Raw genomic sequence first — 17798 nt, 5'->3', positions numbered from 1 at the left:
TTACACTTGGCACAAATCAGCCAAAGCTGCTATGGAGATATTTATAGTAGCACCTTCCCATGCAGCCACACAAGATACCACTCAATGGCTGTGCATGCTTGCCCCAAGTGCTTATTTAAAACCCTGCAAACAGCTGGTCTTTTCTTTGTTGTTTGGTTGCTGGTTTCAGAACCTGGAAGGAATTCCATTGCTCAGAATGGTTCACTCCTCTTTTCAGCAATCAGCTCACAAATAGCTGAGTGGTCTGCAATCAAAAGAACTAGTAATCGTGACAAACATATTTATTTGGTATCTCTTAAAGGCAAGAGCTATAACTTTATTCAGACCAGTATAACCTTTTATTTAGCTGTACAGTGTTTTCAGGTGGTGAGGAAAGGTGCTAAATCCATATTGAATTGTATTGTGTGGGACAGGAGTAAGTGATTCACATATAAGATAGTGGGCACTGTTCGCAAAGCTTTAACTCGCAAGACTGTTTTTATTCAAAGTCTGTTTTTAATAATAAATAAAGTTCCAGAAAAATGCCCTCAGCCATTATAAATAATCAGTTTGGAACAGTGCAACAACAGAGCTTGGAGGGTTTGCAATGGGTGAAGTTCACCAAACCCTCAGTTGCTGTTTTTTTTAGTTTTCCACATGCACATAAATTGAGGAAAAGTAGTGGGCAAGAATATGATTTTAGATGCTGGTAATTGATCATAATGATACTGATATGCAAATGAGTTAATCATATCAGTGAAAACTCGAGCAAGTGAGTATTAGTGACATTGGGTTTGAATCATACCTCAATAAGGCAAGAGAGAGAGATGAGTAGCCACAATTTCTCTTAAAACTTTCCTTTGATTGTAGTTTGTTTCAGGTGACTATGTTTCAAATCACCGTTAGTAACTTCTGTTTGTTATCATCTCCTTTAAGATCAACAAGCAGTTTGGAAAATCAAGATAAAGATACAAACTGTCAATGTGGTAGCCTCAGTCAACATTAAGAACCCTTGTAAGGTAATCCTTCCTCTCCTGCAGTGACATTTTACATTGTTCTATTACAATCGTGGTTGAAGCATTTTCCCACATCATCACATTAAATGATTGCTATAAATATACATTTTAACACAGCCTTTTCTAACCTGATTTACTGCAACATATTACAGATTAAAACTGCCCAGCAAGGCCAAAATGGGACAGGGTCAAGGTTATGGATGACTTTACCTCCAGTCAGCTGCAGGCTTTTATATTGGTGATCATCTCCCGATTAGCAACAATTAATCAATTAATTAACTCGGGAGATGGTCACCTTCTGCACAGGGTTTAGTGTGAATGGGGTTTCCCCGTCCACGCTGCCAAACAATAACAAAACTCGGCTTTTCGCCATCATATTTATACCTAAATAACTCATAATAACATAAATAATACAAACTAAACACAGGGGTGGGGGGTACCCCGTTCTAAAATAAACAAACACTATATTTTAATTAGCAGGGATTTTCCACCCTGACATACACCCCAAATATCTTTATTTACCATTTATTTGAAGCCAGTGGGATAGTCATAATAAAAATGTACTATAATGGTAAAATAGTACCACATTTTGACATATGAATATTATCACATTGGTATGAACGAATATTACCCAGTTATTATATACTGTATTGCAATACTGTGGTATCAGATCAGTTATGGCTGTTGAAGAAGGCAGCAGTGCCAATGTTCGAGGCTATATATGCTATAAACGTGGAGAATTACAGTAAACATTATTTATTGCAATGTTTATGCAACGTTATCCTTGGTTTATTTACTCTTGCCATATGTGCATCTGGAGCATGACCAAATAAAAAAATACTCAACATAGCTATTTTAGTTAGATTTGTGTTTGGTAACTGGACTGAACGTTTGCAAAAGGCAAACCAATGCAATGTCTCATTTTAAAAATCCTTGTTTTATATGTTGGTTGTAAACGGAAAGTAAATGGCTTTGTGGTTAGTGTAGCAGTTGGATTGGAATGTTTGGGGTTTGATACTCAACCAGCATTGAAATATTCTGGGTTTAGGTCTAAAATGAGAGAGCTGGAGTATGCTGCAAATGTTATTCAGTTGGAAACAGGGGTTGCCATAAGGCCACTCATTTCCATCTTTCCGTGTAACAATGAATGTAATATAAAACATGTATATCCAATAAACACCAGAAAAACGCTGGGAATGGTTACTCAATTCACGTTGACTTGACCCCTTTCCCCCTGACAAAAATAAATAAAATACCTACAAAAATGTTTTCAAATTCCCAGTGCAGTTGGGCAATATCCCTCCTGTCTGACTTGTATCTCGCATTGTTTCATTCTGAATACAGTTTAAATCCACCCCACCTTCATTTTATTTTATGGTTTATGTGCACCTTGTACACATAAACCATAAAATAAAAACTGGCAACAAACTATCTTTGAAAACTTCAATTAGAGTTGCTTACCAACTTTTCACAAAAAAGACTGCAAGAGTGTAATTACTGGAGTAAATGATAATGCAGTTTTTTGGGGGTTTTTTTTATCCTGCTTCAGCGCAATCGTGTTCTTTGTAAATTATAATTGTCATAAATTGGACTAATTGAATTTGAGCCGTATAATACCTTTCAGGAATAGTACACTTTGAAGATGACCGAAATAAATAATTCCGGGAATTGGCATCTGTGTCCGCGTGGCAGGAATTAACAAACCCGGACGCCCTAATGTCCGGTTTTAAGTGAAACGCATAGTATCTTTAATATTTTGTTTGACATACCGTATAACGGGACATTTTGGAGTGGAATTTATTTTGGTTTTATTGACGGTTTGGATTGAACTTCCACCAATCAGATTGTGGCATACAGTGTGCGATCCCGTCCTCTGGATGTCAAAGTGAATATGAGAATGGCAGCGAGTGATGAAGCCAATTTGCTTAAAAAATTTAAAAGACCGGACATTTGCATCAATGGATTTAGGAAATCTGAAATTTATGGTGCGATCAGAAACTCCCGAGGCGCCTGCTACTGTACGACTGTTCTTTTTTTAGGTTAAGCAGTTTTGTGTTATTTAGGGTTTAGTTAAGTAGCAGCCAAAAATTGGATTGTTATTGTCGATATGTGTAGATACTACTATCCACCTCCACCGTTCAGGTGTCGCAAAGTCCATAAACAATACGTTAAAATAAATTATTCTGGACCGTATAAAAAAACGCTGATTTCGCCAATGCGGCTTATTGTTAAAGTTTTCGCATGTGGCAATATTATTATTATTATTATTATTATTATTTATTTCTTAGCAGACGCCCTTATCCAGGGCGACTTACAATCGTAAGCGAAAAAATTTCAAGCGTTACAATACAAGTAATACAATAAGAGCAATACTGCCCTGCAATTACTACATGATACTGTGATCATGCCACTGTGTTATGTTAATGAACCATAGCTAAGTTTTAAAACTGAGTTTGCAAATTCCTATCATTAAAGTGTACTGCAGTTAGTAATCCTTTCCAATTACTGATATCTTAAAATTGATGGGCCATGTAAGAACGATAAATATTGTAACTCAGTTTTAGAAGGCCCTGTTGTTCTCCAAGTTGCTTGCTGCAGTGACACTGTAGATGCTATAACTAGTTACTGTAATTAGATACTGTTTTAGCAGACACATTTCATTAAGTAAACATGTATATGAATGTTTTTTAAATTAAAAGTAGAAATACAAAACTGACATTTTTCTTTGTGAACGTGCAAAGTGATAAATGCCAATTCAAAAACCGTCAAAATCTACCAAGGTAGCAAATCTGCAAATTTAATATCAGCCAAAATTTCCAGTCATACGGTACATTAGCTTAAAGGCTTTCCACTATCTTATTAGAAATGTACTGTTTAGCACTGATCTGTACATTCTACTGTACCCCCAGCATTTGAATAATGCTTTTTACATTGATCTGCGTGTGATTACATACATAACCTTTACAGTAAAAAAAGGGGTTATTTACGATAATGGTAATTAAACCACATACTGTGTATGCCTGTGTGTGTATAAACATTGCATATTTAGTGGTAGGGTAGCCATTAGTAACATTGAAAAACCCCGAACCAAATTTGAGTAAATTTTGACTCATTTTGTCTCTTTTTACCGAACCTACCAAATTACACCACTGTATTTTAAATGTGTAAGTTTGCTACTAAAATCGCCGTTTATTTTTTCCAACATATTTTAGGGACTCCCCGTCTACGATCCTGTGATGTAAAGCCAAATAAGTTCAGTAGGCCTGCACTTAGTATTACTATAGTCAAGCAGCAATTCGCCAGAAAAAGCTTACCATACACAATGAATATACAGACAATTCGTAATCGTATTAGCCTACATTTGTAACTGGACGTAATTTATTGCACTATAACGTATAATATATATTGTATGTATTTTGAAACTTTTAAACCGTGCAACTTATGTACCACGTTGACTTGGCTGTCAAATGAATAAATAAATGTATGGAAATTTATTCGGACGTTATTATAAATTAATCTTAATTAAAAAACACTTCAACTGAAAACAATGGGGCGCTAGTGGGAGAGCGTGACAAACAACTGACAATACAAAATAATTACGTTTATTAAAAAAACAAAAAAAAACAAAAAAAAACATACTTAAATTATAGTGAACCCCATTTCATATAGCTACTAACATTGATCAAATATTATTTTTAAAAGACTTTGAATAAAGGTCGCCATCAATACAAGGCGTGTACCTACCTTGACTAATGAAGCTTTTGGAGTTCATAATTCTCTAGTTCATACCGCATCTTGTTAAATGCAGAAAACAACAACAAAAAATAGTTTTAATCACTAGATGGCGCACTCGAGAGTCTCGGAGATTACGTTTAATTCACATACAATGACTTAATAATAAAGTCCTTAATTTTTGTATGTTCATAACATAATGACCAGTTGGCTGTGTGCACTGGCCTGATTCAGCTAGTTTATGGTTGTTGTTTTTTTTTTTTTTTTTTTTAAAAAAAAGGTTTTACACATCAGTTTCATTCATATATGACCCATGTGAGATATTTACTGAACAAGTGTTATATATAACATATATGTAAACTTCTGATCATGTTTTCAGAAAAAGAAAAACTAAATGTGCTGATTACCACAACAGGGACAAAAGAAGCAATGACATGGTTTGTTTGGCAGGGCAATTAAACTCTGCCCGAGCTGCCTCTCTCCTCTGTCCTAATTCTCCTCAACCTCTCTGCTGCCTTTGACACTGTCGATCACTCTATTCTGCTATCCTCTCTCGCTGACCTGGGAATCTCTGGCACTGCTCTGGACTGGTTCCCCTCCTACCTCTCCAACCGCACTTACCAGGTAACCTGGCGTGGAGCAACCTCCACACCTCGCCCTCTCTCAACAAGAGTCCCCCAAGGGTCAGTCTTGAGTCCTCTCCTTTTCTCTCTCTACACCCGCTCCCTGGGCCCCCTCATCGCATCCTATGGTTTCTCATACCATTTCTATGCTGATGATGCTCAGATTTTCCTCTCCTTCCCCCCCCTCTGACTCCACCATCCCCTCCCATATCTCTACCTGTCTGTCTGCTATCTCCTCCTGTATGCACTTGCATCACCTCAAACTCAACCTCTCTAAATCTGACCTCATTTTCTTTAGCTCCTCCTTCTCCTCCCCCTCCTCTGATCTCTTATCTCCATTCCTCTGGAATCTACCACACTCTCTCCCTCCTCCTCAGCTAATAACCTCAGAGTCACCCTGGACCCCTGCCTCTCTTATTCTCAGCACATCTCCACTCTGGCACGCACTTGCCGATTCTTCCTGAGCAACATACGATGAATCCGACCCTTCCTCACTAACTACGCCACCCAGCTCCTGGTCCAGGCCCCGGTACTCTCCCGCCTAGACTACTGCAACTCCCTCCTGGCTGGCCTCCCTGCGTCTGCCACCTGTCCACTCCAGCTCATCCAGAACTCCACTGCTCGCCTGGTGTTCTCTCTGCCTCGCTTCTCCCATGCAACTCCACTGCTCCGCTCACTCCATTGGCTCCCGATCACCGCTTGCATCCAGTTCAAGACTCTTGTACTCGCCTACAGATGCCTTGACCAGACTGCACCCAGCTACCTCCAGACCCTCATCTCTTCCTACACCCCCACTCGACCTCTCCGCTCCGCCTGCACTAGAAGACTTGTTGTACCTCCTCTATGCTCCCCTGCCTCCAGAGCCCGCTCCTTCTCCACCCTCGCCCCGCAGTGGTGGAATGACCTTCATACAGATGTCAGGACAGCCCAGTCCCTGACCACCTTCCGGCGCCTCCTCAAGACTCACCTCTTCAGACAGCACCTGTAGAACTCCTCTTCTCCCTCTGGACACTTTATCATTCTTCCATAATGCTTTACTTGCTCTTATCTGCTCCCGATTTTACTGCATTTAATCCTGTACTTTAGAGTACTGTAATCTGTCACAAGTGTTATTTAATCTGTAGCATTTTGTATTTAATTACATCCTGATGTAACTATCACTGACACTGTTATCTGCTCCGTTATTGAATCGTATTTTGTCATATACTTGTACTTGCTAGAACCGAAGTCATTGTATTTTATCTTGCTCTTAATTGTATTAATACTTGTACTGCGATTCTTGAAATGTATTTTTGTTTACCGCTGTAAGTCGCCCTGGATAAGGGTGTCTGCTAAGAAAGAAATAATAATAATAATAATAATAATAATAATAATAATAATAATAATAATAATAATAATAATAATTAGGTGCTGACTCCAGAGGAGTCATGTTTACAGGTATGTTTATTTCTTAGTGAAAACAGAAAACAGAGTTTTACTTTACAAGGCTAGCTATCGGTTTAAAAGTCTGTCTTAATAAGAGTAAGCTTGCTAAGAACTTTTCCCCAAATTTTATATACCGGTATATAAATTTGTTAATGTTCCTTAGATCCAATTACCCAACATGGTACATTGTCAATAGATGTTCATTACAAGCTACAAACTATTAAACATAATATTAATGTACACCACTGCAACTATTGCAACTCATAGGCTCCATATGCACACATTTAGCTATTTAATATACAAAATTGCTTATTGCTTATTTTTTACACAGAAACAGAAATAAAAGCCAAATGGAAGAGCATGCAGACTATATACAGAAGGGAGCACATGAAAGCAAAGGGCAGGATGAAATCTGGAAGTGGAAGTGATGGCTATACACCTAAATGGTGCTACTACAAAAGACAGATGTGTATGTGCCCAGAGTTAGCGAAGAGCTACAGTGGCTCTCAAAAGTATTCACCCCCCTTGGACCTTTCCACATTTTATTGTGTTACAACATGGAATCAAAATGGATTTATTTAGGAGTTTTTGCCACTGATCAACACAAAAAAGTCCATAATGTCGAAGTGAAAAATAAAATCTACAAATTGTTCTAAATTAATTACAAATATAAAACAGAAAATAATTGATTGCATAAGTATTCACCCCCTTTGCTATGACACACCTAAATAAGCTCTGGTGCAACCAATTGTCTTTAGAAGTCACATAATTAGTTGAATGGAGTCCACCTGTGTGCAATTAAGGTGTTTCACATGATTTTAGGTTAAATACACCTGTTTCTGGGAGGTCCCACAGTTGGTTAGTACATTTCCTAAAAAAAACTACATCATTAAGACAAAGGAACATTCAAAGCAAATCCGGAATAAGGTTCTTCAAAAGCACCAATCAGGGGTAGGATATAAGAACATTTCCAAGGCATTGAATATCCCCCGGAGCATAGTAAAGTCCATTATTAAGAAACTGAGAGAATATGTCACAACTGTGAACGTGTCTAGAACAGGCCGTCCTCAAAAACTGAGTATCCGGGCGAGAAGGGCACTAGTCAGGGAGGCCACCAAGAGGCCTATGGCAACTCTAAAGGAGTTACAGTCTTCCATGGCTGAGCTGGGAGACACTGTGCATACGGCAACAATAGCCCGGGTGCTTCACAAAACTGGCCTTTATGGGAGAGTGGCAAAAAGAAAGCCATTGTTGAAAAAAACTCACATCAAATCTCGGCCAGAAGGCATGTGGTAGACTCTGAGACCAAGTGGAAGAAGATTCTATGGTCTGATGAGACCAAATAGAGCTTTGTTTGGCGCAAGCCTAACACCGCACATCATCCTGAGAACACCATCCCTACCGTGAAGCATGGTGGTGTCAGCATCATGCTATGGGGATGCTTCTCTGCGTCAGGGCCTGGAAAGCTCGTGAAGATAGAGGGCAAAATGGATGCAGCAAAGTACAGAGAAATCCTGGAGGAAAACCTGAAGTCTGCAAGAGACCTGGGACTTGGGAGAAGATTCATCTTCCAGCAGGACAATGACCCCAAACATACAGCCAAAGCCACACTGGAGTGGCTTAAAAACAAAAAGGTCAATGTCCTGGAATGGCCCAGTCAAAGCCTGGACCTCAATCCAATTGAGAATATGTGGAAAAAGTTGAAAATTGCTGTTCACCAAAGGTCCCCATCCAACTTGACGGAGTTTGAGCAATTTTGCAAAGAAGAATGGGCAAAAATGGCAGTGTCCAGATGTGCAAAGCTGGTAGAGACTTATCCAAATAGACTCATGGCTGTAATTGCTGCCAAAGGTGCCTCTACCAAATATTGACTCAAGGGGGTGAATACTTATGCAATCAAGTATTTTCTGTTTTGTATTTGTAATTAATTTAGAACAATTTGTAGATTTTATTTTTCACTTTGACATTATGGACTTTTTTTGTGTTAATCAGTGGCAAAAACTCATAATTAAATCCATTTTGATTCCATGTTGTAACACAAAAAAATGTGGAAAAGTCCAAGGGGGGTGAATACTTTTGAGAGCCACTGTAGTAATGAACAAGGGGATGTCTATGAAGACTCTGTTGTCAACAGAAGAGGCAGAGTGTGGGGCCTCTTCTCAGACAGCATCAAACAAACATCAAACAAACAAACAAAAAAAGACCTGAAGACCTTATTGGTGCAGCTCTTGCTGCTTTAGAAACAGTGACTACCTCAGTGGTGGCACTGGCAAGGTCCCAGTGTGAGGCCTTTGGCAACTTTGTTGCATGCTCTGTTTGAAATTAAATAGTCTATGCGAAAGAGAAAAATAAGGCAAATATTTGTTTTGTAAGAGTAATTTCAGTCATTTAAATTATGCTGGTACTAAATTGTACATTGTTCATTTTTACTTGTTCTTTACAGTTTTTAAATTAAATAGATATCTCCACTCTTAAAATGTATTTTATATAATGCTTTAAAATGTAACACTATTTAGGAAATTATATATATATATATATATATATATATATATATATATATATATATATATATATATATATATATATATATATATATATATAATCTTTATTTTATATAGCGACTTTCATAAATAAATATCACAAAGCGCTTAACAAAAGTGAAAAACAGAAAAAATAAAACAAACACAATATTTTAAAACAGTTAGAATTTAAAAATGCAATGACAATAAAAGTCAGAAGAATGCCAATTTAAATAAGTGAGTTTTGAGGCGAGATTTAAAAAATAGACAGAGACTCAGAATCACGGATCTCAGAAGGAAGTGTGTTCCACAGCCTAGGAGCATAGGAGGAAAAAGCCCTGTCACCCACTGTAAGCAGTTTAGTCAGGGGGACAATCATAAGGCCGGCATTGGAGGACCGCAAAATATAATTGAAAAGAAAATGACTATAAATGTATAATAGACTACATATTGATTAAAAATACAATTATTATTACAAAATTTATTATTACAGCATTTAGCTGCCAACTAACGGATCCAGTAGGAGAATTGAAGAACTTCTTATATTCTTCCCTGACCTCCTTGGCAGGACCAGAAGCATGGTTGCAGTGAGTTCCGCTAAGAGAGTGCATTGATTCGAGGACTGGGTCATTTCTCCAGGAACCAGGGATGATTTGGCCAGTCTCAAGGTCATCACAGTCAATGCCACCTCGTGGAGTGTATAGGCTTCTTGCAGCTGGGGTACTTCTTAGGAAATTATGTAAAGCACATGCTGCTAAGGTAATGTGTTCAACTTTTTCAGGAGCGAGGGCAATGGCTTTCCTGAACACGCCATCGTACTGCTAAAATTCCAAATGCATTCTCGACACATCGACGTCCTCTGGAAAGTCTGTAATTAAATATCTGTGACTATTGGTCAAGTTGCCCACAGGGAAATGGCTTCATTAGGTATGGTTTCAACCCAAACGCTTCATCAGCCACTATAATGTATGGTACCTTGATCTCTCTCCCAGGTAGAACTTGTGCGGATGGGATGTGCAGTGCACAGTTCTCTAAAGCAGAACACAGTTCACATTTCCCCCCACACACCTCCACTGCTCATGCGACCGTTTGTATCCACATCCACATATATAAAGTTAAGTTCAGCATCCACAAGAGCCATTAACACCACTGAATGACTACCCTTATAATTATAAAAAATGACCCTGAATTTGGTGGCAGTTCTATCACAGTGTGCTTGCCATCAATCGCACCAATGCAGTGGGGAAACTGCCACAGTTCAGTAAACCTTGTGCTGATGGTTTTCCAGTCCTCTTCAGCTTCAGGAACTTTCAAGAATCCTCTGTGACAAAGAACATGATAAATTGCTGTTCAAGTTTCAGTCACTATGTTTGAAATGGTATTATGGCTAACCCTAAAAGAAAATTCCAAAGACCAGAAAGTCACCAGTCGCCAGAAACCGCAATGTGATTGTGAGACGTTCACCCGGTGAGATGGCTTCACGCATTCCGGTGTCTTTTTTTTGTATCAGGCCTTCTACCATCTGAAGTAAATCTCTGAAAGTACTCTGGTCCATTCTGATCCAACTTTTATAACCACATCCATCCTCCTCAGACAGCTCTCTTACCAGTGTACTGTAGCAGCCTTTTTTCTTTTCTGCGCAATAGCCACTGTCTTGGCCATTTTCTCCTTTTATTTATTTATTTTTTCTGTTGGAGCAGTGCTCCAGCAATAAGGAAAACTGAAGAAATTACTACTGCACTTTCAGTGTCCATCTTGCTGCTATGGTTTCTTTTAACCCCCTAGCCACTGCTATTTTTTGTTTGTTTGTTTGTTTTAACTGGACAGAATACAATATTGTTAACCTGTTTTACTTCAGTCATTCAAGTTAAATATAAACCATTATCTAATATAAAAACAATAGACTACCGGTAAGCTACAAACGAAAATGTATATTTCTTCATGAACATAATTTGATTGTTCTAGAAACACAGACAAGTAATTATAAACACCCAACTAGCGCAACATAAACATAATTACATAAAATGAAAAAAGAGCAATGTAGAATAAACATTGATATAAATTATAAAAACAGTAGAAATTCATTAATCAAGCACTTAGATTTAAAATTTAAAAAAAAAAGTAAATCGATGAGACGAAAAAAAAAAGCTCGGGAAAACCATACAAAAAAAAAAAAAAGATAGCAACACACTACCTTTGTCTTTAATTGGCTACGTCTGTGAGATCACTAGCCAATCACATCCACAGATGTTCGTTGTCACTAGGCGAAGTAGAAGTGGCAGATTGGGATCCGAATAAAATCTTGTAATTCCAGAATGCCACCGTGCGCACTGATTGGCTGACGTACTGCAGTCGTCTATCAGCAAGAAGACTATAAAGTTTCTGAGAAGCTCATTACGTTTGCTTGCATTCGGTGTGTGTGTTGATAGTGAGTTTGAATGGACGGTTGCAGGTGGAGAGGTGGCTGTGTATGGCTGGGTTAATTTGAAAGGGGAAGTGTATTCATCTAGTTTTTTTTATATATATATAAAAAGGTAAGTTCAGTGACACTTTTGTATTCGTAAAATATGGAAAGCTTAAATTGTATTATGCATACGGTTTGGTAAAGGAACACCAATTTGTTTTTTGTATAGTGTCATTGTAATTTAATTGTATAGTTGTATTTATCATTACGCTTCTGTCGGTAATGTTTGTGTTAGTAGAACTGATAATTTAAGTGGCTTGCCAATATGTTGTTATATTAAATAAGTGCAGCTGTGCACAGTGTTTGTCTGTAAGAATAGCATATTGACGCTTGGCTTTTTTTTTTTTTGTTTGTTTTTTTGTTGCTTTGTTTGTTGTTAATAAATACAGCACTTTAACGTAACTAACTTGTATGAAGATCTAAAACAATGGTTGTCACCAGTACCATGAAGAGCAAAAATTCAGAATGCATTTCAGAGCTAATAGACCGGAGATGTGACCAAGCACAAATAGACGAAGGTAGGTGTTTGTATGCATTAATATAACCTAAATTAGGTCTTCAGTCCAGCATAAACAGACATGCCAAGACATATATTTATGTGGTTGTTTATCAATACAGAAGACTTGCTGCAGAGTAGCGCACAGATGACAAGGGAGGAGGGGGGAGGGGGTTGATAATTGCGATGAAGTCATCGTTTTTAACTTTATGCTTTAATTTTCAGTTGGACAACACGTACCGTAATACAATCAATTGACTTTATATATGATTTAATACAAATTATTTGTTGCCGTTTGCTGCATACCAGGATTGCATTCCTTAATGTTTGTGCAAGTGAGATTAATCAGACTTTATCTGACAATGTTAATTTTAAATCTCAGTAATCCTAATTTTAAACGTTTTAATTGAGCTAGAACTATTTCTACATGGCAATCTAATTTAATACTAAGAACATTAATTGAAAGCAATCACTTTAACTAACTGGACTCAAAGTGATTGCTTTCTATAATATTTCCTTTACAAAATTTGTCTGCAAAGTGTTTTGTGAAGCTGGATTCTTTTTTGTGTGTCATTTGAAACCTGATAGCTTGCCTGCTGCAGTTGGAGATGACACATTCTATTGTAGATCTCTTAAAGCTATAGTAACACAAACTTATTTAAATTGATTTAGCACGCTAGAAACTCTTGCCCAAGGTAATGTATGACCTTAAGTTGTTCTGTTTTAAAGCTAACAATTATAATTCACTGCAAAGGGTCCAGAAATAAAATCATTTAGCCACCCTATCTCTGCTTGGTCATGTTTTGTGTTGCACACAACTACATATGTTTGCAGATGTAGTATTTTAACAAATCTAATTTCTGCTTTTTAGAACTGGACTACTGGGATCATGGCCTGATTGAGCCCAATCTGAATGGAGAGGTGTTTGAGGAGAGAACCTGCCAGCATTTGGCCAAGATGTTTGAGAACTGCCTATCCCGAGCCAAGAAGACCAAACTGCATTGCTCGGAGGTTCTGGTCCCCGAGAAGCTCACTAGCAGGATAGCTCGTGACGTCCTGCGTCTCTCTTCCGGTGAGCCCTGTGGCCTACGGGGCTGCATCCTGTATATCAATCTGGAGGTTGAAAACGTGTGCAAAAAACTGGACCGGATAATCTACGACTCCAGTGTGTTGCCCACGTTCGAGCTGACCCTGGTGTTCAAACAGGATGGCAGTGCCTGGCCCAGCCTTCGAGACTTCTTCCTCATCGGCGCTTGTTTCAGTCCCGGGTTCCGGCATGCTCTGAAGCTGAGCCCTGGGTTTAGACTGGTTAAAAAGAAACTGTATTCCCCGTCGGCTGGTACCGTTGTAGAGGAGTACTGAAACTTAACGCACTTCCAAGTTCGGCAAAACCTGAATGTAAAAACCACGTGTTTTGAGACAACGGGTGGTCTTTAAGAAATTGTTTTGTATTGCATCTTTTGGGGGTGGGTGGGGGGCATTGCAAAGACGTAGTCACTTTAAATAGGTGGGCCTTCCAATGGATTTCACCTTTCACATGTGTGGTGTGTGTTGGTGTTTTTTTTTTTTGTTTGTTTTTTTTCCCATACAATATAAAGTTTAGTATGGCAGCTTTATCATTTGCCCATGGGTGGTATAACAAGTGATCAACATGTGTCATGTTCTAACGGAGATTGTTCTAAATCTGTGTTGTCCTTGTATTTCATTGTAAGCACATGTGCAACCAACTCTACACGCATTTTTATTTTCAGAGGGCCTACTTGAATGACTACGTGTTTACCCCTTGACTTTGATTTTAGGTGGCTGCTAACTGTGTTTATTTAAATGACAGTAGACACCATTTTTATATACGAAACATTTGTGGCTTCGGTTCCATCTAAAATTAAAGGTGCAATAATTGCTAATTTGGTACGTGCCAAGTCTTTCATTTTAATGTGGTGTTGACACCTGCGAGTCAAGTTCTTGCCTTAAATAAGAGTCACTGACTGATTTTTATCCTTGAACTAAAATTGCCCTTGTCAAACTACTTTGGATTGGGTAAATGTTTCTTCTAGATTTACAAATTGATTTGATATGGGGCGGTTGCATCTTCAGTTCAATATTTAACCTTGTAAATGTGTGCTGTTTCAGCGTATGTGAACTGCAGGTTAGCCAGAAAGAAATTGTTTTGCTTTTAATTGTGGTCAATAGCATTACTTTTGTTTATGAAGCTTGGTTTTGAAATTGGCTGCTTCCAGTGTTAACAGTAATGTTTTGCAACAGTGAAGGTAAAGGGCGGTGTGTGGATTTCTTTCTTTCTTAACCCTCCCCGATGTTGCTAGCGATAACTTCTAATTGGTGTTTACTATTGGGCAAGATCACTTTATCTTGCACAGTAGTCCAGTGGACTTGCAGAGCAAATTTTAAATGGAAATTATAAACTGTTGGCACATGTGTTGCTCTAAACAAATTAGTTGGGACACCAGCCACTTCACCCTCCTGATGTGGCTGTAGTTTTGTCACACTTTTTTCCCCACAGTTCTAAAACACGGTTTTACATTAAGGTAAGTGAAGATGAAGGTAATTTAGGGATATTATGGTTTTGTAGCTCTCTTCACTTTAATGTTTGCACTTCATATGGATTTTTTTTTTTTTTTCCTTGGTGATCATTGCACTATTGGAAAACCATTTTTTGTTGTCATTGTAGTGCTCTATAGATGTTTGTACACTTTCCATTTTTACAAATGTTAAGATGCCTTTCTAAGGGGTTTACTGCTGCAGTGCTGTTACTCTGCAGCTGGAGCCTATATTTTTAAGCTTTAAATACCCGTTTAAAGGAAGACCAATATTTGTCTCTGACAATAAAAAAATATTTTTTAAACTTGTGGTTTTTCTTCAGACATTTCTTTCACATCTTGGTTGGTGGCAATACAAATTGCATCAAGGATTTACAGTTTAAATTTGGTGAGGTGAAAGTATTTGAGAAATACACGTGTTGGCCATGTTAATTTGTAGGCCACTTAAATTAGAGTGATTGTACAGTTAAGTCATTGAATCTACAGTTCACATGTAAAGAAACATGATGCAAAGATTCCTTTTGCATACTGGTAATTTAGTGTTTTTTTTTTTTTTGTTTTTTTTTTTAAATCTCTCTCCTCTCTCTCTCGTCATCCTTGTATAAATCTATTTAGTCATATACATGATAACCGTTCATACACAATCCTTTAAGAAAAAATAAATTAAAAAAATTGTTTTTTTCTCTTGTTAGATTAACATTAGCTCGGAAATCCAAGCACTTGTGTGAAATAGGTTTCTGTATATTTAGACAAAATGCATCTGCTCCCAAGGAAACCTACTTTTCATGGGTGCTTACTTAAAAAATCAATTTATTCACAATGCAGGATTTGGGTCTGGCTGCGGGGGTAATTGCAAAAAACATTCATCACCTGGCTTGTTTTTATTCAAGCTCCTTGGATATAAATAATTCATGTAGCAGAGCAAATGCTCAAATTGACTCGAGCTTTAACACATACTGAGTTGTTCAGAATTTCAATGTAATAGCACTGTGCAGTTCTTTCAAGTGACTAACAAATAAGTGGAGCTGAACCACATGTGTTCCATTAATATGAAACAGCTTTTTTTGTTGTTGAATGTAAATGGGGAGAGTGGGTTCAATACTATTTATATGAGTTTATACAAGTTGTGTTTTTTTTTTTTTTTTTTTTATTTAATGCAAATAGTATATTTGGCTGTCTGATTACAAAATAAATTCAGTCCTACCTTTTGTTTTTAATATTTCAAATAAGAGCCCCCTGCACATAATTTTGACTTCCTTAACCCAGAATGTATTTTGTGAATATAATGACAAAGTATTGGAAGAAACAACTCAATAAAGAAATCTGGCTTTACAATAAACCTCTAGATAGCAAAACAGTGCTGCTGTTGGTTACCCTCCAACATTACCATACCTACTTTCAAGCGTCCTTCCTAAATAATCTAGATTGTAATCGCCCATTCCTGAAATCAAGATTGCAGTATTATTTTTTTCTGGCAAAGCTTACAAAAACTGTTTTCCTCTACTAACCACACTAATTTCTCCATGGTCCTTTCAGAGAAACAGGTGTTACATATGTTTCTGTGTATATAGAAATCACCCCATTCACTGGTAACCACACAAAGATGACTTGTGTAGTCAAATAAGCCATCAACTCTACACCATCTGGAGTCATTTATACCATTTACTTGTCTGGATCTAAATTACAATATGTTGGACAAACTTGCAAGTGTGTGCACCAAACAATTATATTTAATGATTACATTCTGCAAGTAAGTTAACTGTATTAACGAATTATGACGTCTGGGACTAGACTGAAGCAGGAATTTGGAACACACGATCAAGCAGCTGTGATTAGCTGTCACGGGTCTTAAGTCTTTAAATTTCTGTCTCATAAATTAGCCTCTTTTTTTTTTTTGTCAAGTTTATTTTAAATTTCCAACATTTTCCAGTAGATTTAGGTATTTATTAGTTCTATTCATTAAACTTTAGTGTTGTTATAAAGCAATAGTTTGGCAAATGCAACAAAATGTCTGGCCTCTGAATGAGGAGCAGCCCACTTCAGAGAACTGTTTCAGAGCTGTTTTAAATGGCTTGGCTGTGATTGCTGTTGAGTTTGCACAGGGGGTCGGTTTATAAAAAAAAAAAAAAAGCATTCCCTGTACTGCCCTAATTTTAGTAATATAACTTAGAAAGTGGTTTAGAGCCAAAACAGCCTAGGGGTTAGTGTAGTATGAACAAATTGTTGGTAACATGTTTGATAGGGCTTTGTGCCATGGCTCTTAGCTAAGCCCTTTGTAAACCTAATTTTGTCTCCCCTTTCACTCCCAGAAGGGATAACTAGTAAACAATCCCATCAATCACTGGGGCAGCACTGCCTGCTGAGAGACATGCTCCTAATCTGCCAAAGGAGTCACAAACTGATAAACGCCCTCCTCCCTTCCTCAAAATACAGCACATCCAAACACACAGTTTCTACCTAAGTGTGAACTATGGGACAAATTTACTCTATGGGCCAAAGGACTTTTACACCAAGTGCTATTTGCTCTATTTTTGTGAAATAAAAATAATGTTAACTCCCCAAAACACAATCGAAATATTGAAATGTAATTTATGTACAAAACATACCACACGATATTGCATTGACAAGAAAGGAGGGTGTCAATCTTATATATATATATATATATATATATATATATATATATATATATATATATAATCATTGGTTTAGTATAGATCTAGGAAGCCTACACTTTAAATACAAACTATAAACTGTCTAAGTATCAAATATGTGATATTCATGCTCCATTTAATTTGTGCAGTGCTTACAATACTTACATAGTTCCCACTTTTACGTTTTACAAAGTACAAAACAATAACTTTTTTCCGTCACTGGGATATTTTACAGAAACAACCTGCTCCATTGGTTCTATTGATAAAGAATTCAAGATAGTCAGACCTAAAAAAAAATGAGACCTATTTCTAAAACTAATTCAGGCCTGTTTAAAACA

The 17798-nt window shown here is 37.4% G+C and overlaps 1 protein-coding gene across 1 annotated transcript; it reads left to right on the top strand.

Moving 5' to 3' along the window:
• The first annotated feature begins 11627 nt into the window (after positions 1-11627).
• On the top strand, positions 11628-15114 carry LOC117408878 (DNA damage-inducible transcript 4-like protein). Its single transcript, XM_034014261.3, has 3 exons — positions 11628-11828; positions 12148-12276; positions 13126-15114. Exons 2-3 carry the CDS (start codon positions 12186-12188, stop codon positions 13614-13616), a joined length of 582 nt encoding a protein of 193 aa, XP_033870152.1. The 5' UTR covers positions 11628-11828; positions 12148-12185; the 3' UTR covers positions 13617-15114.
• Positions 15115-17798: the final 2684 nt, after the last annotated feature.

This window comes from Acipenser ruthenus, chromosome 2, assembly GCF_902713425.1.
Source record: "Acipenser ruthenus chromosome 2, fAciRut3.2 maternal haplotype, whole genome shotgun sequence".
NCBI lineage: Eukaryota > Metazoa > Chordata > Actinopteri > Acipenseriformes > Acipenseridae > Acipenser > Acipenser ruthenus.
The sequence above is the reverse complement of the archived record's forward strand: the minus strand, read 5'-3'. Positions and strand labels throughout refer to the sequence as shown.

Coding starts and splice junctions, on each gene's coding strand:
- LOC117408878 (XM_034014261.3), top strand. CDS start 12,186: ATGGTTGTCACCAGTACCATGAAGAGCAAAAATTCAGAATGCATTTCA. Junction 12,277..13,125: donor CCAAGCACAAATAGACGAAG/GTAGGTGTTTGT, acceptor TCTGCTTTTTAG/AACTGGACTACTGGGATCAT.